The sequence below is a fragment of the Alnus glutinosa genome, chromosome 4 (assembly GCF_958979055.1).
Source record: "Alnus glutinosa chromosome 4, dhAlnGlut1.1, whole genome shotgun sequence".
NCBI lineage: Eukaryota > Viridiplantae > Streptophyta > Magnoliopsida > Fagales > Betulaceae > Alnus > Alnus glutinosa.
This window is the reverse complement of record NC_084889.1, coordinates 29,017,867-29,040,049: the sequence shown is the minus strand read 5'-3', so window position 1 is coordinate 29,040,049 and position 22,183 is coordinate 29,017,867. Positions and strand designations below refer to the sequence as shown.

Genomic DNA, 22,183 nt, shown 5'->3' with positions numbered 1-22,183 from the left:
GGTTTTTAGGTTGATTTTGTGGGGGCTACATCATACACGTCAGTTGGAAGATTGTATGTTATTTAACTAGTCCAATAAAAAATTTCATCCTTACGAACTAATCCGACAATCCCAATTAGTTGGTAAAATACATGAATATAAATCCAATCTCAATTTTCCCATATTTTGGCAGGGCATGAAAAAGGTAGTCCCAACCCTTGAGTTGAACCCCAAAATTTTCCCCACTAAGAAGAAGCCAAGTCTAGGCACTTTTGGCGCTTTTAAAGCTTGAACCCGGAGGCAAAAAGCACCGCAAGAGTAGAATGAGTTCTCCTAAAATTAATGTGGCCAGTAAAATTACCATTGGATCAAAATTTAACAGTAATCTATCACGCATTCAATAATAATTTTAAAAGCCACATTTGACTCAAAGAAGACACCAGTCGTCCTTATAAAATTCTCGGAGAAGAATTAGTCCTACACTCGGTACCACCAACAGCCATAGAGGATAAGACGGTTACATAATTCAGGGTTTAAAGCGCATAAAGTGATCTGACATGGACCATCAAAAATAATATTCTGTACTCCTGAAAATGTACAATCATATGGTCGGATCTCAATACATAATTATTCCCAATAGAGTCATTTTCTGTACTCGCCAGAAATTTTTAAGAGATGTAGGGGGCCAGACGCGCTCTCTCAGCTTTATGCACAAAAAGCATAAGCGGAAAGCCTATCTAGTTAGACTACCGTAAAATCATGAACAAAACTTTGGTTAAATCCGCAGAGAGCTACAAAGCAGCAGTAATTGCATTGGCTCATGAAGAAATCCCGTATTTGTCCTTGACAGCCAAAGCTGCTGCTCTGTACCATGAAGCTGCAGCCACTGCACCAGGATCTGGAACTGATGAAAGGATCTCCCCAGAGACATAGCTTGAACGCCCAGCCTACAAAAGCAATCCCGTCAAATAAAGAAAAAAGGCTTGATTTTCAACAAATAATGAAAAAAATTTGGAAAAAAAATCTACCAGTATGGATATTAGAAAGTATAACAGAAATGAATGGACAGGAACTGTTTAATCATTTTCTTTGAACCCTAGTCCTTTCCAAGATCCAACTGACGCTCACAGGATTCAGGGAAATTGCTTCCAACTTCATTACCGTGAAAAGAAACATGTTGATTGAAGTGGCTTCTGTTGTTCAAAGGCTATTTACGTTCATGTATGTCCTTTGAGTAGAAACAATGGCTAACGAAAGAGGCTCAATACCAATGAAGTAAGGAAAAGGATCAATAAGAATGTCACCTGTGCCTGCATGTGCTTGGTTGCCTCGGCTCCAGCCAATGCTGCTTCTGACGAGAGGACAAAAGCAGTATAAGGAACATCCCCAGCATTTAACCTCTGTACGTGAAGTTAGATACATTAGTCCCGTAAGGCCACATTGACTATGAACACAAACGATAACGATCATTGTTAACAACCTCCTGAAGCATCGATGACGCTGGAATAAGGGCATCTAACAATGTGCGATAACCAGCACTAGCTCCGCCGTATTTACTGACTGCAGCAATGGAAGCTTCAAGTGCTTCAGCCCCTGAATCAAGAAAGTCAATGAGTGGAGGTGCAAGTCTGATTATTATAGCATTAGGAGGATCATCTCACATTGTTTTGCTGTGACAACTGACTGGGAGCTTGCAGTCAACTGTGCATATGCTGCCTTACAAAATATATTGTATCTGTTTTCAAAAGAGAGATGAAGTGATTTTTCAGACTAATGTGAAAGAAACTAGTTTTCAAAAGACATTATTGTTAAAGCCAAATCAAGGAAAGATTCAGGTAGAGTAAAATACATGATCCCACTAGTTCCTCCCATAACTCTTCTAATAGATGATCCGATTTCGTTCACTGTTTCTGCAGCATCATTCAGAGGATAACTGGGAGCAGATGAAGATTAAGGTAAGACCATGAGTTTAGCTTAATTTGGAATTATGATCATCTTGAACCAATAATAGTGCTTCAGCATTACTAATATAACAAAGTCAAAGATCTGGGAGCTAAAAGCCAACAAGTGAGATGGCCTAAAAATTTCAATAACTGCAAATATGTAGCACAACCATATCTATCAATAGTCTTCACCAGACATGAACAAGCTATAATAGACAACCTCTCCAATCTTTGTCTCTAAATTCATCACCATATTATGCAGAACGATAGAGAGAAGAAATAAAGGCTTCTGATTAAACCCCCCAGCTTGGGAATATCACTATCCGCTATTCAACCCAGCCCATAAATTTGATTTTATATATATGTGACTGTTACATACTCACTGAGTATCTAAATAATACCTAGGAAGTTAAGCAACGGTCCTCGACTTAACATGTTTTATCTTTTTCACACACCTCTGTTCAAATCCAAAAACAGAAACACAAAATACATTCATTATCACATAATTCTTTCATCATCATCCCCAACCCCTTCAAGGAAGAAGCCACTTCATATATCCATTCCTATCAGGTAAAACTTGGACCCGTCCATAATGCCCCTTACACACAGATCGGATAAAACTCCGGTTTTGCCTGCGGGCTGGCCCCAAGGAATTGTTTGCACACAAGAGAATTCGAACCTTAAACCTAATGGAAATGCCACCAAGACCAAGGCCATTACCACTTGAGCCAACCCCTTGGAATTACCGGTTCCTATAATTCAAGATATCAACCATAGGTAAGACCTTGATGGTCTTCAATGGGTTACCATTCTAGACTGATTGTTGCCAATTTAGAGCATGCTTGATTTTGGGGGAGAATTAGGGTTGAAGAGATTGGGGTAATAGTGCACAGACACAGGGAGGGAGAGAGAGAGAGAGAGAGAGAAATGGGTACCTGACTGATTTTTTTCGTGTAAATTTAGTCAATAATTGGGAACACAATGGTACCCATGACCATGGGTACCCAATTATTTTTTTTTTTTGATAAGTAAGAGAGATATCATTAAAAAGCACAAAGCGCAATCGAGTACACAGGAAGTATACAAGAAAAGCAACTAGGAAGAAAAAGAAAACAGAACAAGGAAATCATTAAAACTAAGAGGTAAAGGTGCGAGGAACGCCGCCACCCAAGAATACAAGGAATGAAAGAAAAAGGAAATGAGTTCCTCAATAGATCTTTCTTTGTCCTCAAACTGCCTGTCATTGCGTTCCCTCCACAAGCACCACAGAATGCAACAAGGGACCATCTTCCACGCAGCTGCACTCTGAGAACGACCACCCATCTAATCTTAGTCCTAATGGATAACTGTCCATTTATACCCATCAAAGAAATTTAGTGTACCCACACTCATTTAGCCTTTTTTTTATTAGTCCCACATCCCATTTAACTAGGGAGGGTAAATGGGTATGGGCACACTTTGTCTCCCCTACATAAATGTCAGATCTTAGAACCTGAAAAGTCATGCCTATTGTTCAACTTCCACTATCGAGGACAATTAACTGCCCCATGACAGGCAACCTTGACATTGGAGTTAACTTTGCCATGAAATAAGTAACTGATATTGACAAAAGAAGCCTCATGTTAGTTTAACAAATCACATTAGGCATATGTCCAAATGAACTCCATTCAGCGCAATTCTATCTCACAATATCAGAGAATTTCCCGACATATATATATGTCATTCTCCACCCGCTATTTTCATAAAGCTCAACCATGTTAACAACTTAAATTTCTCTCACACCCCCCATAGAATACACCTGCCTTCGACATAAATGTGCATCAGTGTCTCTGCTCACGTGGGTTTAAATCCTATCATTCATAAAATAATAATAATAAATATTACAACTATCTAATCATAATTTCCTAGTTACACATCCTCCATCTATCCACTTACTTCTTTTTACCCATTTTTTTCTTTTTCTTTAAGAGGTGTTGAAGAAGACAAGAATGATCTATGAAGAAACCATCCACCAAACTTTAGCATCATATCTAATGGCACACGCATCTTGAACAGCATCTACTTTCAGTCATTGAATGAATAAATTCGATATTTCAAGCCTCTATGAACACATAAGTAGATGCAATGCAATAGGTCAATCATCTGTATGGATGTTCTCAAAAAAAAAAAAATGGTTACTGTGGATTTTGTCCTCTATATTTGCCACAAAACTGCAATTTTCTCAGCTAAACCAAAAAAAGAAAGTAAGAGTTCAAATAGAAACTTACTTTTTAATGTCCTCCAGAATTGCTGTTGCACCTCTATGCATCTGCAAATGCAGATTAATTTGACATGACATGATACATACCATGCAGTGCGTGAAACAATAAATAGGAAATAATGATAGAGTTTTAGGATAGGACTCACTGTTGACCCACAGTCACCATCACCTACTTTGCTATCCCATTCATTTAGACTATCCCTAAGATTGATAACTGCATTTGCTGCTGCTTCAATAGCCGCCTCAAGAATCTGGCCTTGTTGATTAAGTTGTGGTGGTTGACTAAATGACTAGTCAAAAGTAGATATCAGCAATCAGGTCTAATAAGGTAGTGGTATAAACCAAAAAAAAAAAAAAAAAGGAACAGAAAATATATAATTGAAAAATAGAAAACATATATCAGCATATCACAAGCACGTCAATTGCATTCCAGAATTCAAGAGAAAAAGTAAAGACAGAATGAGGACCAGTAGTGTTAGACGAAATTTATACCATTAAGTTACCACTATAATCTACCCAACCTTTTCCTGACCCCATCATATATGTCCACACATACTGACTGATAACATTGCCCATACGTTTGTAAGTGAAGGTTTCACATTTTTCTACAGCAACTCAAGCCAATCAAACCAGGTGTGTACAGAAAAAGAGTTACAGAAATTGTAAAATCCAGACTGAGTAGCTAACTTGTCTCAGACAGCAAAGTCATCTTAACCTGATTTTCCACGAGGCAACCAATAAATGTTATGAGCATACCTCATCACCCTTTGTTGAACGAGATGGTGGCACTGGAACAGGAATCTTGGCAGGTGGATGATTACCTGCCAGTAAAGATAACTCCTGAGCTCAATGAAAATCAGATCAATATAGAACTACTTATAAGTGGAACTCGTTTTGGCATTAGATCAATATACAGAATCACTTCATGATGCTAACGCCATTGTAGTAACTTCAAGAATGATAATCCCCCCATACATATAAGGAAATTTAGGGGAATTAAGGAAAGGAAGTGATGCTCTAACACATTCACAGACCATCAACGCCAACAGGCCAATATGGAGCCTTAGTTGCAGCATCCAGTCGTTGCAAAATAATTTCATCTGCCTTCATGATGGATATTGAAAAACCTGACAAACACACGATGCTGAGGAAAACAATATTATTAGTTTAGGCAGAATGCTCTTGTCAGAAATAACAAACCTGCCATATCAAGAGATGTCATAAATGACCCGGTGTACACTCTATCAACAGCCAGTCCATGTTCTAGCTGCAATTTCGGCACTGCTTTGCCTGATGCAATCATTAGCTCCATTACAGGGGTGGCTCCTAACCTGCAATTGAAAGAATATTTTTCTCAAAAACAAGGTATGTCATGAGGATTGTAAAACATCAGAAATATTCTTTTTTTAGGCAAGTAACAAAAACATAAGATAAATTCTAGCTGATCACAAGGAAATGGAGGAAACAAAGTAAAAAAAAAAATCTTTTTGAAAAATATCCTAAAAAGTAACAATGACACTACAAAACAAGCTTAACTGAATTAAGTAACCAGTAACAAAATTTATCTACTAGAAACAAATACAATGATTTTTTTTTTATACAATGATTGAAAAAACTTTATGTTCCTTGATCACTCTTCTGTGCTAAATGGGAGTTGTTGATTTCAAAAAAACAAGGCAACTTTTTACACATTAGCCAGCAGCAAGGTAGATCGGACTTTTTACATGTCTTGCTAAATTAGGTTCACAAGCTAAGCGGAAAATTATTTTCTCCACATTGCTGTCGAAAACAAAACGTAAAACTGCAGCAGAACAGATTTGATTCAGATTGGACTTAAATTGGAAATCTTAGAATTTACTATTTTGAAATTAAAAATACACTGGTAGTAAGACACAGATGATTAGGCATATCAAATATGTAATGAGTAAAAAAGAACCATCATAAAAGGTTCTCAGTTTGTCAATAACACCAAGTTCCAATTTCCTTCACTTTTAATCAAATCAGCACCAAAAGAAGTATAGAGTTGGCCCTTAATAAAGCTAAATGGTGGAAAAGAATTTGTACAGCCAATTCCAAATGTTTGGACATCAATTCTTAGAGTTGAGTTCAGCATCACAATACATTGACAAAAACTTCAGATATAAAACTTGGATCCTGAAGAAAGGAGAGTAAACCAGCATCAGTGGTTCAAAGCTTCTAACGTTTGGCCAGAACTTATAACCGTAGGAAGAAGGTCAATCTTGTTGGGATAATCATCTATTTTTTTCACAATTTTCCTTTCCTTTCTAAATGTTCTGACAAATTTATAGCTGCATTGACAGGAAAGTTATCTAAATTTCTAGCTACCATCCAATCCAACACAAGATATTTCCAAATCTGCATCCTCCTCTTTTTTTTTGATAAGTAATGATAGAATTATTGAAAGCGTAAGGCGCCCCTACGTACACTAGAAGTATACAACAGGAAACACCTAACTAGAAAGCGAAAAAGAAGTAAGAAATTCAGCAAAGCTGATAGATAAAGGGTACAAATAAGCCATCGACCAGACATACAAAGTATGAAGAAACAACTCTAGCACCTCCTCAAGGGAGCTTTCTAGATTCTCAAAACACCTAAGGTTTCTTTCTCTCCAAATACACCAAAAAAGGCAATTAGGCACCATCTTCCAAGAAGTAGCACTCCCTGATCTCCCAGACTTCCACCAACAAGCAACTAAGTCAAGCACACTCCTAGGCATGACCCACGCAATCCCAAAGCGTGAGAAAATGTTGTTCCATAGAGCTGAAGCCAAATCGCAATGCAGAAGAATATGGTCCACTGATTCCCCATCCCGCTTGCAAAGACAACATCTAACCACAATAATTAAGTTCCTCTTCCTAAGATTGTCCAAGGTCAAAATTCTGCCTAGAGCTGCAGACCAAGTGAAGAAAGCTGCCCTCGGGGGAGCCTGAGACCGCCACACACACTTCCATGGGAACCGAGTACCTCCAGCACACATCATAGAACCAAAAAAAGACTTCACCCTGAACACACCTTTCTTGGATGGGACCCATTTAAGACAATCTGCCCTCTCCATATTCACCTTGGTGGAGCCCAGCATCTGGAAAAAAGAGGCAAAAACATCGACTTCCCAATCATGAGCCTCTCTAATAAAGCTCACGTTCCATTGAATGGACCCGCCCAAACTTTCCAAATTATCAGCCACTGACGCATCCTTCACCCGAGCAATGCCAAATAGATCAGGGAACACTTCTTTCAGAATCGAATCTCCGCACCACAAGTCATGCCAAAATCTGATCCTACTCCCTTCCCCCACCTCAAATCTAAGGAGTTTGGAGAATTTCTCCCAACCTTTCCTTATAAACTTCCACAACCCTACTCCAAACGCCCCAGCAACCTCTCGGGAGCACCACCCACCCCACAAACTTCCATACTTTGAGGCCACCGCGACTCTCCACCAAGCATCCCTATCCATGCCATATCGCCATAACCATTTGCCTAGCAATGCGCGATTAAACTGAACCAACTTCCTAATGCCAAGCCCCCCATTCGAAATTGGAGTACAAACCTTCTCCCAACTCACCAAGTGGTATTTAAAAGCTTCACCCATGCCACCCCAAAGAAAATCTCGTTGCAACTTCTCAATGCGAGAAGCAACACTCACCGGAATAGGGAACAGAGACATGTAGTACGTAGGTAAGTTAGAGAGCGTACTCTTGATAAGGGTCACTCTCCCTCCCTTAGAGAGGTATAACCTTTTCCAACTAGCCAACCGTTTTTCAACCTTCTCAATAACTCCATCCCAAATACGAGTAGACTTGTAAGGAGCCCCCAATGGAAGACCCAAATACATCACAGGCAAATAAGCAACTTCACACTCTAAAATGCCAGCTAACCTACCCACATTATCGACATTCCCCACTGGAATAATGCTGGATTTGGCCAAATTAACCTTAAGCCCCGAGACAGCCTCGAATAAGAGCAAGAGGACTCGCAAAGACCGAATCTTTGAGGAGCTAGCATCACAGAAAATCAAAGTGTCATCAGCGAACAAAAGATGGGAAAAAGAAGCATCACCCACTCTGAAACCATCCAACACACCCCCACTCACTGCCGCAGTAATCATGCGACTCAGCGCCTCCATAACAAACACAAACAAAAGGGGAGACAAAGGGTCTCCTTGCCTTAGGCCTCGAGAGCTACTGAAAAAACCGTTTGGTGAGCCATTAACAAGCACCGAGAACTTAGCAGAAGAAATGCACCGAGCTATCCACGAACACCATTTGCCCCCAAAGCCGCATCTCCTCAACATATACAACAGAAAATCCCAATTAACGTGATCATAAGCTTTTTCTAAATCCATTTTGCAAATGACTCCCGGCTCCCTTGATATAATACGACTATCAAGGCATTCATTCGCAATAAGGATTGGGTCAAGAATCTGCCTTCCTTTGATGAAAGCACTCTGGGATTTGGAGATAATCTTGTCCATAACCGTCTTCAATCTGTTGGCCAAGACTTTAGCAATGATCTTGTAGATACCTCCTACAAGGCTAATGGGACGGAAATCTTTGAGAGACAAAGCTCCTGGAGTCTTAGGAATAAGAGAAATAAAAGAAGCATTCAAACTCTTCTCAAAAACTTCTCTAGCATGAAACTCAGAAAAAACCTCCATAATGTCCAAGCGCACCACCTCCCAACAAGCTTGGAAAAAAGCCATAGAGAAGCCATCCGGACCCGGCGCTTTATCACCATTAAAAGCAAACACAACCTTCCTAACTTCCTCCTCCTCAAAGACTCTCTCCATCCACCTTGCTTCTGACTCTAAGATGGCATCAAAGGAAAGATCATCCAACCGAGGCCTCCAACTATGCTTCTCAGAGAAAAGATCTTGATAGAACTGAACCACATGCTCCCCTATCTCTGCCGGATTAGAAGAAATGGAATCTCCAATCAACAAGGAATCAATAGAGTTATTCCTTCTGTTTGAGTTGGCAATGGAATGGAAGAATTTTGTGCATTTATCTCCTTCTTTCAACCACGTCACCCTGGACTTTTGCCTCCAGCAGACCTCCTCCAACAGAGAACATCTCTCTAACTCACTGACAACCTCCAGCTTCTTTTGAAGTTCCCCCTCAACCAAAGCCCTACTACCTTCCACTATATCAATCGCCTGAAGCTCCTCAAGAAGCTTTCTCTTGTTCCTCTCCACATTACCAAAGGCCTCTACATTCCACGTTTTCAACTTAGACTTGAGGGCCTATAATTTACAAGCAAGCACAAAGCTAGGAGAGCCATGAAAGGAAAATGAGTCCCACCAATGTTTCACCAACCCCACAAAACCATCCACCTTGAGCCACATATTCTCAAACTTGAACGGCCTACTTCTTGCAGAAGAGTGAGCACAATCGAGGATAATAGGAAAGTGGTCAGAGAACAGTCGGGGAAGCCTCTTCTGAGACGCCTCAGGAAACCTATCTTCCCAATCAGGAGAGACAAGAAAACGATCAATTCTAGACCAAACAGGAGGATCACAGGAAATCGACCCTCTAGATAAACAGAATGATTAAATTGGATCATGAAACCTAGAGTACAGTACAAATTGAGTATAAATACATAAAGCAACAACACATCAATCTGAATTTTCTGTTTGAGTCACACCACAGATTTGATATCATATAGAATAATATGAAGCTTGTTGTGCGATCAACAATTCATGTCCTGTAACTTGATAAGGTAAATTCTAATCTAAAGCACAAAAGAAAATCCAAGGACCTACCCATTGATCATGAGGACCACTCTATTACCTCGTGTAATAGGAACATAGTTTGTTTCCTGCAAAGATTAAATCTTTAAATAATTAACATGCACAAGATTTTGGTAAAAGAAAAAGAAAAAAAAAAAAAAAAAAAAAAAAACCTTAAGCTGCAAAGTTAATATTATAAAAACTGTTTAATTCAAAATTCAAATATATGCACAGTAAAGATGTACAGCCTACTGCAAAGTAGTAAGGAATAATTTTTTTTTTTTCATAAATAATCAAAATGTCATTAAAAGCGTAAAAGGCGCAACCCAGATCCACATGAAGTATACAAGAGAAACACCTAGGTAGCTAGAAAGAGATAAAAGATCAAGAAAATCATGAAATTGAAACAAATTAGGATAGTCGAACACAGCTGTCCAAAGGTAAAAAGTATTTGAGAAAATAGACTTTATCTCCACTAATGTCCTCTCGTGGTCCTCAAAACTTCTATAATTTTTTTCCGTCCAAAGACATCAGGAAAGACATGACGACACTATCTTCCACACTATTGAACTCTGAGGATTGCCATATAACCCCATAAGAAACTCATTGCACTTAGCCCACTCCATAAGAAACTCATTACAACTTCTCTACGTGGCTTGCCACACCAACAGGGAGTGGGAAAAAGAGAGACGAAATATATAGGCAAATTGGAAAGGGTGCTCTTGATTAAGGTAATTCTACCACCTTTAGACAAGTGCTTCTCTTCCAACCAGCCAAATGATGCTCTATCTTCTCAATAACACCATCCAAATAGATTTGGCCTTAAAAGAGGCCCCCAATGAAAGACCAAGATATTTCAAAGGCAAAGAAGAAACCCAAAGCCCGGAATACCAGCCAAACCATCCACATTATTGACATTACCCACTGAATTAATTCCAACTTAGCCATGTTAATTTTCAACCCGAATACACTTCAAAGCATAAAAATAAGGCACGCAGATAGCGTAGATGATCAAGATTAGCCCCATTAAAAATCAAGGTGTCATTAAAAGTTGCAAATATCATTTTACTTGAGGCCCCCATAAGTGTTTAAAAATAAAGACTTAATGTCCTCCAAAGTCTTCTCACGGTCCTCAAAACTTCTATCATTCATTTCCCTCCATAGATACTACAAAAAGCAAGAAGGCACCATCTTCCACACAGCAGAAAGTGTTGCCGATTGTCTACCAACAAACGTACAAATCAATTAATCGTCTAGGCATAACCTAAGACAACTCAAATCAACTGAGGAAAACATTCTAAATGGTACAAGCAACCTCACAGTGAAGAGGAGGATGATCCTCATTCCACTATAACAACTTGGGCCTCATAAATAACCATACTCAATGACCCTCCCTTTAACTCTGCCATGGCTAGCACTGCTACTGTTCGCTTCATAATTAATGGAACAAAATAATCTTCTTAATTCGCTATTGCCTTTTTTTTACCACATTTGGAGCTAGAGGCTGACTCCTTATAAGAGTGGCTTGCTTCAATGCCCGTAAACAAGGCAAGAAGCTCCTTTTCAAAACCCTCGCACGAATGCCCCATAGAATGACGAATTTCCTTCACAGTAAAAAAAACCCAGCCTAAAGGCATTGTCCTTGCACTTTTCTTTTTATCAAAAGCCGGACAGGACCTCGACGAAGTGGGCTCCTCCTCAGAGAACACTTCCATGTCCAGGAAAGGCTGGGTTACAAGAGCATCACTCCTAACCACACCACCCACATCACACCCAACCATCTAGCAAAAACTAACCTTTCTCCTTATCTACACTAGCACTGCCCCCTTGCAACTCCTCGAAGGAAAAAGAAGAGGGAAGAAAAAAAATCTGGCAGTGGAACCCATTTTCCCCCCTTAGCAACAAACGCCCACTCTGAATTTGAAGGTAAAGAGCCCAAGCTAGGGAAAAACATCTACTCTGATTTTATTGGAATTAACTTGGCCCTCAAATCCACATTCCTCATGCAAATAGAATCAATAACCGTAACTTCGATATGGCTAACTTGCCGAACCAGCCAATGCAAACCTCCAAACCTACAAACATTGCCGCCAGAGTACAAGTTAGAGAGCCCAGGAAGCAGGGGGATCAACTCGGCCTTCTCACCGACAAAATCTAGAAGGGGAAGACCCAGGTCTTGCGATCGGGTCGCTAGAGGCTCTGCCGTGGGGGGAGGAAGACTGGATGGCATAGACACAACATCTATGTCCCCCGAAGAAGTTTGCACAACTCAAGCATCACTTATTGGGGGGAGGGCCTTTTATTTTTTATAAGTAATAAGCCAATCTCACAAAAAGTATAAAACGCCCATTAGCACACTAAAAGGAGAAGCCTAACTAGAGAAACAAGTTAGGAAATCATTAAAACTGAAAAGAAAAGAAAAGAAAAAAAAAAAAAAAAAAAGAGGGAGGGGTGGGGGGGCACGTAAGTCGTAGTCCAAAGATACAAAGTGTGGTAAAAGGATGATAAAATCTCCTCCGAGGTCTTCTCCAAATCCTCAAAGCTTCAATTATTATTTTTTATTTTATTTTTTTTAAAGCTCTAGTTATTTCTTTCCCCCCATAAGCAACAAAAGAGGCAAGTAGGCGCAATTTTCCACACTGTAGCACTCATAGACCTAACCGAGGACCACCATCAAGCAAGCAGATCGAAAACACGTCGAGGCATAACCCATAGCATCCCAAAATGACTGAAAAGAGTATTCCATAAAGCAGAAGCCACATTGCAGTGTTGAAGAATATGGTCCATAGACTCCTCAATCTTCTTACACATGCAACATTTGTTGATCACGATAACGTGGCGCTTCCTAAGATTGTCCAAAGTAAGGATCTTTCCAAGAGCCGCCGACCACATAAAAAAGGCCGCCCTTGAAGGAGTTTGAGTTTGCCACACACTCTTTCAAGGAAAACGAGTGCCTTCCGAGCAAGCAAAGGAGTAGAAGACTTAACCTTGAACAAACTTTTTTTAGAAGGGACCCACCAAAGCTAGTCTTCACTGTCTCTTCTAATTTTAACTTAATACAACACCTAGAAGAAGGAAGCGAAAACATCCCCCTCTCAGTCATGCGCCTCTCTAGCGAAGCTCATGTCCATTGGTTGGAACCGCTCAAAAACTCCAAATTATTCGCCAAAAAGGCATCCTTCGTTGAGGTGATATCAAAAAGGGCAAGGAAAAAGCTACCTTGAGAGCCATATCTCCACACCGCATGTCATGCCAAAAGCTAACCCTGGTCCCATCCCCCACTTCAAATCTAGTGCAGCCTGAGAAAATCTCACAACATTTTCTAATATTCTTCCACAACCCCACCCCAAAGGCTCCTGCGGGCTCTTGGGAGCACCCTCCCCCAAAGCATCTCTCTCAATACCATAGCGCCACAACTATTTACCTAGCAGAGCGTGACTAAACATCCTCAAGTTATGGATACCCAACCAGCCCTCAGAGATCAGAGAGCAAACCTTATCTCAGCTAACTAGGTGAAATTTAAATTCTTCACCTATCCCTCCCCATATAAAGTCACGTTGGAGCTTCTCAATTCGATTAGCTACACTAGCATGAATGGGGAAGAGGGACAAAAGTACGTAGGTAGGTTGGATAGAGTGATCTTTATAAGGGTGACCTTGCCTCTCTTGGACAAATACATTCTTTTCCAACTGGCCAATCGACACTCCATCTTTTCCACAATGCCAACCCAAATAGACTTAGCCTTGTAAGAAGACCCTAGCGGAATGCCAAGATACTTCAGTAGTAAAGAGGAAACAGAGGATCGTCTTGCCTCAACCCGCAAGAGCTACTGAAGAAACCAGCTGGAGAACCATTAACCAAGACGGAAAAATGTATCGAGGAAATGCAATGCGCTATCCAAGAACACCATTTCTCTCCAAAACCACATATTTTCAGCATGTAAAAAAGGAAATTCCAGTTAATATCTTCAAAATCCTTCTCAATATCCAGCTTGCAAAGCAACCCAGGTTCGCCAGACTTGATACGACTATCCAAACATTCGCTAGCAATGAGAACCAAGTCCAGAATTTGCCTACCTTTAACAAAAGCATGCTGAGGCTTTGGAATGATCTTCTCCATGACACTACTCATTCTATTAGCAAGGACTTTAGCAATGAGGGCCTTTTTTTAATCTTCAAGACGAGCTTTCCCCTTCAAAATTGGCCTTTGATTAGTCACAACGGGTTGGGCCTTCGCCATAAGCTTCACCAAACAGAACCGACCAGATTCAAAAAATTAAACCCTTCCAACCCAAAAGAAATCAAGCCCTCATCCACTATCTCAAGAGCCCAGTCCACTTCCCCCTTTAATTTCTCCAGCTGACTTTTTCATTTTCAAAGATTCCCACTGATATCCACCACGTCATCCACTTGTACAATGTCGCCTCCTTCTACAGCACAAAAGCAGGGTATGGATGTGCCTGCCAACCTGCCTCGAGCAACCTCCTTACACGTATTCATGATAAAAATAAAAATAAAAATGTTCTAATTATTTTACTTGATATGAAGTCGCATTAATAGCTAGGTGCCTCCCTTCACAAGAAGAGATCGATGGAGTATTCAATTATGCCAGTAATAGCTATACATGTCAAACATCTAGAAAATGTCGTCAAGACTTCATAAATGACATGAAATATATAACTCCAATGAGAAACATTTAAAGAACAACCTGGCAAATTAATGAGGGGAGAAGATGCCACTTGGAGGGCCATTAGCATAATTTTGTGGAATATGATATATGGAACACAATTTTTTTTTTTTAATGAGTAATTGCAAGTTTATAAAAAAGAGCAAAGGCACCACCCCAAGTATGCAAGAGAGGCACCTAACTAGAAGAAGAGAGTAGAAATTTGGTTTTGGAAAACACTAAAAGAAGAGTTGACCATAAAATACTTGGGACATACCGGTAAGAGTATTTGATTAAGAACATGAGATACCACCACATCCACAGGCTGAATGTCAGCCAACGCAGCACCAGGTTCACCATGCTGTAAAGAAATGCATGCTTAATATGCCTGATATATAAATGTGGAACAAGGATCGAATTACTTCAGAAGTAAAAGTAGAACCAAGCAATAGGTAGAGAATACCAGCAAATAATAGCCAGTGAATATATATATATATAAAATAAATAAATAAACAAAACAACTACAGATAATACCAGCAAATAAAAGGCCAGTGAATAGATAAAAAAAAAATCAACTAAGGATGCATTCAGCAGAGAATAAACTCCAGATTCTACTACACCAACTTATAATTTTAGAAACTGAAAAATACTACTGCACATCTTATTTGCACGACTGACACACTTCAAAACAGCTTACTATTCCAAGGCCAAGTTCCATTTTCCCTGGACCCAAACGATCTGATGTACCCCGTCCAGGAAGTGTGCAAACAGATAGCGCAACACCCATTGTTCCAACCATTTCTGATGCACATTTTGCTTCAGTAGCAACTTCAGCAAGGGAAAGGCCAGCAGCAGCAGCAGCTCCAGCAACCTGTCTTTCACAAAGGGAAAGAATTTATAGGACAAATTTAGTGAAAGAAAAACATTAAAAAAGAATAACCTCGTGATTCTATTGTTTAATTAAATATACCAAGCCATGAGTCCCAAGGGGGAAAGAAGGAATACTAGAAGAATCTCATTGTCAACCGAGACACTATGATGTAATTTTGGTTCCCATTCTGGACACGATGAAATTATAAATCATGATCTCAGTGAATGGTCAAGAAAGACTCTTGCCCTTCAATCATATGTTGGCGCTGTACTTGCGGTTTTTTTCATTATAAACCCTCATGCATATGTTAAGATAACTAATCTACAATTCATTAATTGATTGATGAAAAAAAAAAAAAAATACTGATAAAACAAGGAAGAAGGGAACGAGGAATAGGATATTTTCTGTAATAAAGGATGAAGCAGGAAGGATAAGGAGAGAGAGAGAGAGAAGAGCCTAGAATCAGTTGAGGGCTCCTGTGTGTTGCGGTTTTTTTTTTTTTTTTTTTGGGGGGGGGGGGGGGGGGGGAGGAGGTGGAGGGAGAGAGAGAGAACCTTATGAACGAGAATAGTCCCAGCCAATCCTCTTCGTCCAGCTATACCACGAGGTGGAGGTAAAGCACAATCATCCCCAACAATTACGGTCTACAAGGTGCGCACAAAAAGTTCTATTAGATTTTGGGCTAACTATGTATAAGATGCTTTCCTGTGAAAATTTAAAGAAAGCATACCTCCACTTTATAACCTTCAGATTTTGCTTGCTCAGCAGCCAAACCAAAATTTAAACGATCACCAGTATAATTCTGTCAACAACAGATTACAGCACCATGAATCAAGATACAAAGCTAAATGACTCCTATTAATCAGACCATCCTTATCCAGCTTATACACTTCAAGCAATATAGTTTCAAGCATTTTGTAAAGGTGTCACTGCCTACTCTCTCCCTCTCACACTTCCTTTCTCTCTATCTCTACTCCTCTTTTTCTCTCTTCCTTTTTAACTGGTTTGGGGGTTATCCAGAACCAACATCACTTTTACAAAAAGAAACACCATTAGACACACTGAACAAGGACACCACCACACATCATGATATAACAAACTGACAAGTAGTTAACGTAGTACTTTAAAAATAATGATACCTTGACAATTAGAAGACATCCCATAGGACCAGTTACAGCACGGATGCCCTAAAAGTAAAGTTGTAGGTTAGGTCAGGGTCATCTAAGAAGAGCAATAATAATTATTGACAGGTATATGCACTTCCAACTACAAGAATAAACAAGAACAAAACCATACAGCTAGAATTGAATCAACTGGTGGAGAGGCAAAAACATCCCCACAAATAGCTGCTGTCAGCATCCCCTCCCCCACAAATCCCGCGTGCGCAGGCTCATGACCACTTCCACCTCCTGTATGAGATAGATCAATATAACAGAGGGCTCCCTAGGATGACCAATTTAATTGCAGGGCAGTACCAGAATGTAAGAATCACTATTGTTCAATGCATTACATTGAAAAAGGGGTAATGATAGTGGATCATATTTGGATTGGACACCAAAGCTCCAAAGCCCATAAGCTCCATTCTTTCCTCAACAGCATAACGTATTCAACAAAAAAAAAAAAGTGAAAGTTTCTTGTTTCTTTTTATCATATTCGGCGCCCCACACCAATCCCCCCAAACCCAAAAAGAAAAAAGAAAAGGAAAAAAAAAGGGTTATAATATCTTTCTTTGAGGAAACTACATTACTCCCTGCATTCTAAGTTTCTAAGCCACACAGGTCTTAGAAAAGGCTTTAAATCTCCATTTGTGAGGGTGAATTAATTTGTATACATAGTGATAATGCAAGGAAGGGTCAACCAAAAACTTGAGTTTTATTTAGAATTCTTTGAATGAGAGTTTGATAGAAAAGTTTGGACCAAGAGGATGATTTGAAGGTTCAAATTACCGATGGTTTGAAAAAAAAGAGTATAATCTGAACAAACTATTAGTATCAACTTCTCTGATATTTGGCAATCACTAATCCCCCACCAATTATGAGGGCCAAAGATCAATCACAATGATCCATACCATCTAGTCCCCTATTTGTCTTCATGGGTAATTGGGAACTACAACTGTGAAGGTTAACCAGCAATTTTGTTGTTCAAATATAAGAAAGGGAAAAACTCGCAGCAAATGAGTCAGCAATATAAAAGCATAGTTCCCAACAACCTTAAGATACAAGTTTGTAAATAAATAGATAAAGTACCCATTGTTTCATTCTTTTTGGTCAGAGAAACGCAATATAAACTGGGGGCCTACCTATAACGAGCATTTGGTGACCAAAACAAAAGTGATTTTCAGAACCCACTTATCGGACAAAAATAGCTACCCACAGAAATGCCAATTCGATGCTTTTGCTGAATTTTTTTTTTTTTTTTTAATTGTAAATTATGCAGAAAAATTGAAAAATATGAACACAAATAATCCGTATATAGTTAAATTCATGTCATCCCATGGTCTAACATATTTGAAACAGAATTTATGAAATGGAAGACAAACATGGAGAAAACACTATCCATTCCATATTAATTCATAGAAAAAGAAGTAGAATACAGTACAATAATAACTCCATGCTAACAGTAGCATATTATCCCCAAAAAATAAAAATAAAAAAAGCTAACTTTTTTCTGTTCCTAGTTTCTTCTCATAACCATAAAAGCATGATGAGAGAAATTATGACAAACATGTATTGACAAATGTTCTAGGCAAACGATAATTATAAGTAGAGAAGATATTTGAATTTTTAAAGAGGGTAATCAAAGTTCTGACAATAAAATCTTCTTACTTATCAAAAAAAGAAAGTTCTAACAATAAATGAAAACAGTGTTCAAAATTTTGCAGCCTCAAACCTGATATAATTGCAACTTTATCATATGTTGAACTTGAAACATCAGCACGTAATACAACCTTCACCTGTGTGGGAATAAAGATGGAAAATGTCACACTAATTCTAATTTTATGTATATAAGTTCCTCCTCATTTATTAAGACATGGAAGGTTAGAGAAAAATATCACCTCAGGGAAACCATCTAAAAACTGCAAGCCAGGATACGTTTCTACAAGTCCCTCAATAAACTCAGTCACAACATCTGCAACAGTGTAACCACAAAAACAATAAAACTAAAACCCTAATTCTCAAAAAAGTAAAGCCTGCATTGTGTTTCTCTTTTTATTTTAACTCAACGCTTTATGGTCCGTTTTGGTGTTAAATCCAAATATTATTCGAATGCACTGCACGAATTACGAGGTTTGAATTTGTGAGATAAAATTTGAAAATTTTTGAAAAAGTTGAATAAAATATAATTTTTTTTGAAAAAAGTAGAATATTATTCAGAATAATATTCAAAACAAACACACCATTACTTGCACAACCCAATTATAAAATAGTGATGTACTTAAACAAGGGCAAAGGCTCTGTAACTATCAATGTATACCTCCAAAAGAAAGGAAATGATATTGCTCAGGAAAGGAAGATAAATTTAAGCTTCTCTCCTTTTACTTCTGTTGTCCTAGTAGAAACTATGAAAAGCCAAAGATGACCAAGACTCACAATAGGATAAGACTAAAATGCTTATATTTGAGTGCAAAAAGAACAAAGCTAACTCCTATTCAAAAGCCGCGAGAAACACATGTTATAAATAAGATGAGGGAAAAGAAAACACTTCTTAATGTTCAATCTCTTTCTTACTTATTTTCTGAACACTTCTTTTAGGTCATAAAGCACTTGCATGTCAGTCAAGTAGAGTTGGAATTTACTCATGTAAATATTCAATATGATTAAAAAGTATCAAATTCCTTTTAGCACTTATTCAACCCTGTCATAGCTTTCCAAACAAAGTTGATTGCCTCTTCAATCACCATCACATATCAATTTGATGTCTTTTTATTTTTGATAAGTAATCGAGATTTCATTAAAAGCGTAAGACGCCCCCAGATACACAGGCATATTTCAATTTGACATATTGGAGGTAAGAATGGGTATAAGAGGGAACAAATGCACAAACTCCAAAAGCCACAAAGCATTTCCTTAGCCCTTTGTTTGGTTGAGGAGAAAAAGGCATGGGGTGGAAGGGAGGCAAGAAGAAAATGAATCTCAAAAAAAATATTTTCAAGCATAGAAATTACATAGCATATACTCACCCTCCTTAAAACTTTTTGACTTGAACACCTTGGACTGCCTCCTCAATGGACCTTTAGTATTTGTTTGAACATTTAAACCTGACTCAACTCTCCATTTTTTCTAAGCTTGCTACTCTATGTATTTGTATTAGATTAATCTGAGTAAAGGTTTTCAGTTAATATTAAAATCAATAGAAAAAGGAGAGAGAAAAAGGATATGAGAAGAACATTAAATAATTTAGCCTTTAGGGTCCTTTCGTAATGAGAAATACAACTTCCCTTCAAATTTTCGAAAGGAAAAATTTTAAAAAAAAAAAAAAATGCAAAAAATTATATAGAAAGGGTGCTTTTGAAAAACATTGTCTGATGACAGGCCTTTTTCAGCTGTTGCCAAAATGTAGCATTCCATATCTGCAGAACTCTGCCCTATCAACTGCTGAAAACAACCGAGTAGTTTCCATAATGAGAATTCCATCAATTTAGGATATGGATTCCAAAGATAAACATCATTTCCATGTCTACTACCAATTGGGCTCAAGTTCCTACCGAACACTGCCATTGTCCTTATGCCAGTGTAGGTGTCTAGCCCCATGATTACCAAAGTGGACCATTAATCAAGTTAATCGAATTCAAATACTAATTCCTTACTTAGTTTCTGAAAGGCAGTTGGCAAAGGAAAGGAAACAAAAACAAAAAAAACAAAAAAACCCAACGGATCTTTATTTTTTCGTAAATAAGTCAGCCTGAAGGCTCCCCATGATTGCAGCAAACATGCAAGACGAAAAACCTCCACTTGATATTTTCCATCTTAAGTTGCCAAAAACAACATGAAAAACGTAGCATTCAAGATTATCCTAAATTTTCTTTGCAACCAAACAGAGTGTACAATCAGTCGAAGTCATAAATATATCTTAAAAATACACATTTTAAACAGAGAGCATCATCTAAGAAATTTGAGCAAGAAAGGGGAAAAAAATCATCCAATACAATACAATCGGCCAGAGATTTCCCTAATACAAATGTGGAACCAAATTGATCATTAAGAACCAAAAGTTAGAAAAACAACCAAGAACATCACAGTCGCATTTTCCTTCTCCTTTCTCTTAGTTTCTTCCTAAACAAACAGGTTAAAAAGCACTCAAGAATCGCACGTGAATATCACAACACACGCCGGAAAATTGTAAAAAAGACTAAACGATAAACGAAAAGGAACAATTGGAGAACACAATGCGAAGAACGAAGCGAGAGAGATCGGAAGAGGGGGGAAATGCGAACCTTTGGGGTCGTTGATGAGCTTCTTCCCTTGAAAAGCCATGGCGTCAAGGAGACCAAACCCTAGCTGAGCTTTTGCATGAAATGCGTTTGAGAGGGAGGGAGGGAGGGAGGGAGGGAGAAGAGAGAGGTTGGTTTTGGTTTTGGTTTTTGGTTTGGTCGTCAGGCACTTTGTGCATAAATAAATAGGGAGTCTTGCTCTACACACCTGGATGAGCTTGGATTTGTTTGTTGCTCGAGGGTCAAGAGAGAAGGTGGTTCCCTGTCCGACCAACCAAAATTGCTCTAAATTACGAAAATGTCCTTTTTTTTCTTTATGGATTTTTTTTTTTTTTTATTTATTCAAATAGAGAAAAAGGAAAAAGAAAATTACAAATGAGGAGGGTCCTTGTTAAGCCTGTGCAAACGAAACAATTATAATCACCTCATAACCGCTAAAATAAGTCATTATTATTATTATTTTTTACAAAAATAATTAAAATAAGCCTAAAAACCGGCCCAAACGTCCACATATAAAAAGCAGTTATCAATTGCCGGTTATAAAACAACCGTAAGAGCATTCGCAGCAAGCTCGTCAAAGTAGAACTTTCGCCAAATTTCACCAAATTTTCTCAAAATCACATATGTAACAAGCTCGTCAGTGCTACAGTAAATTTGCTTATTGTCAAACTTTCTCATCTGGTCTGCATAGCCAAGTTTTTTTCATCTCTTCATATTTTTCAATTGTTTATTCAATCCTCTCGCATTCTCTCCTGAAGTTGTAGCAGAAAAGCTCATTCCCATCTCATAAATTGCATCTTGCAAGCTTCTGAATCTTAGGTTTGATTTTGTTTGTGGATTTTGATTCTGAATCTCAAGTTTAATTTGATTTATGGGTTTTGATTATAAATCTCATATTTGATTTGGTTTATGAATTTTGATTAGGAATATCAAATTTTGATCTGGGCTAATCTTAATTCTTCAACTTTTGTTGTGACAATTTTGCATGTACACAATGCCACTGATAGACAAGCTTTTGGAGTTTCTATTTCCATGTAGTGTCATTTTAATTAATCTTTCATATTACAAATATGAAAGTATTCTTCCCATTAACGTGTACCACCGAAGGATAGCATAATATGAAATATTAACATGAAGAAGTCTTATAAATGACAGTTGAAAACTTGAAGTGGTTGCTCTAAATTTAATGAAAAATAATATTTTCTTAAAGTAGATAAATATTTAAAAAGTTTGATGTTTAATACTTTTAAAAAGTGGCTAGCTAATGACAATGTGATTTTTTTTTTTC

General features: G+C 38.3%; 1 protein-coding gene across 2 annotated transcripts; it reads right to left on the bottom strand.

The window, feature by feature from the left end:
- Window positions 1-406: 406 nt before the first annotated feature.
- Window positions 407-21,053, bottom strand: LOC133867041 (putative 3,4-dihydroxy-2-butanone kinase). 2 transcript variants are annotated; one of them, XM_062303713.1, is made up of 20 exons: window positions 20,899-21,053; window positions 18,520-18,593; window positions 18,354-18,417; window positions 16,761-16,873; window positions 16,604-16,651; window positions 16,195-16,266; window positions 16,019-16,108; window positions 15,291-15,464; window positions 14,871-14,954; window positions 9,962-10,017; window positions 5,383-5,513; window positions 5,217-5,309; window positions 4,939-5,003; window positions 4,329-4,472; window positions 4,190-4,230; window positions 1,829-1,912; window positions 1,641-1,714; window positions 1,460-1,572; window positions 1,284-1,379; window positions 407-926 (listed from the first exon to the last, which is right to left on the bottom strand). In XM_062303713.1, the coding sequence occupies exons 1-20, from the start codon at window positions 20,936-20,938 to the stop codon at window positions 798-800; spliced, it is 1,785 nt and encodes a 594-aa protein (XP_062159697.1). In that variant the 5' UTR covers window positions 20,939-21,053; the 3' UTR covers window positions 407-797. The 2 variants fall into 2 exon arrangements, with proteins under 2 accessions (XP_062159697.1, XP_062159698.1); XM_062303714.1 differs by lacking the exon at window positions 5,217-5,309.
- Between the last annotated feature and the right edge of the window lie 1,130 nt (window positions 21,054-22,183).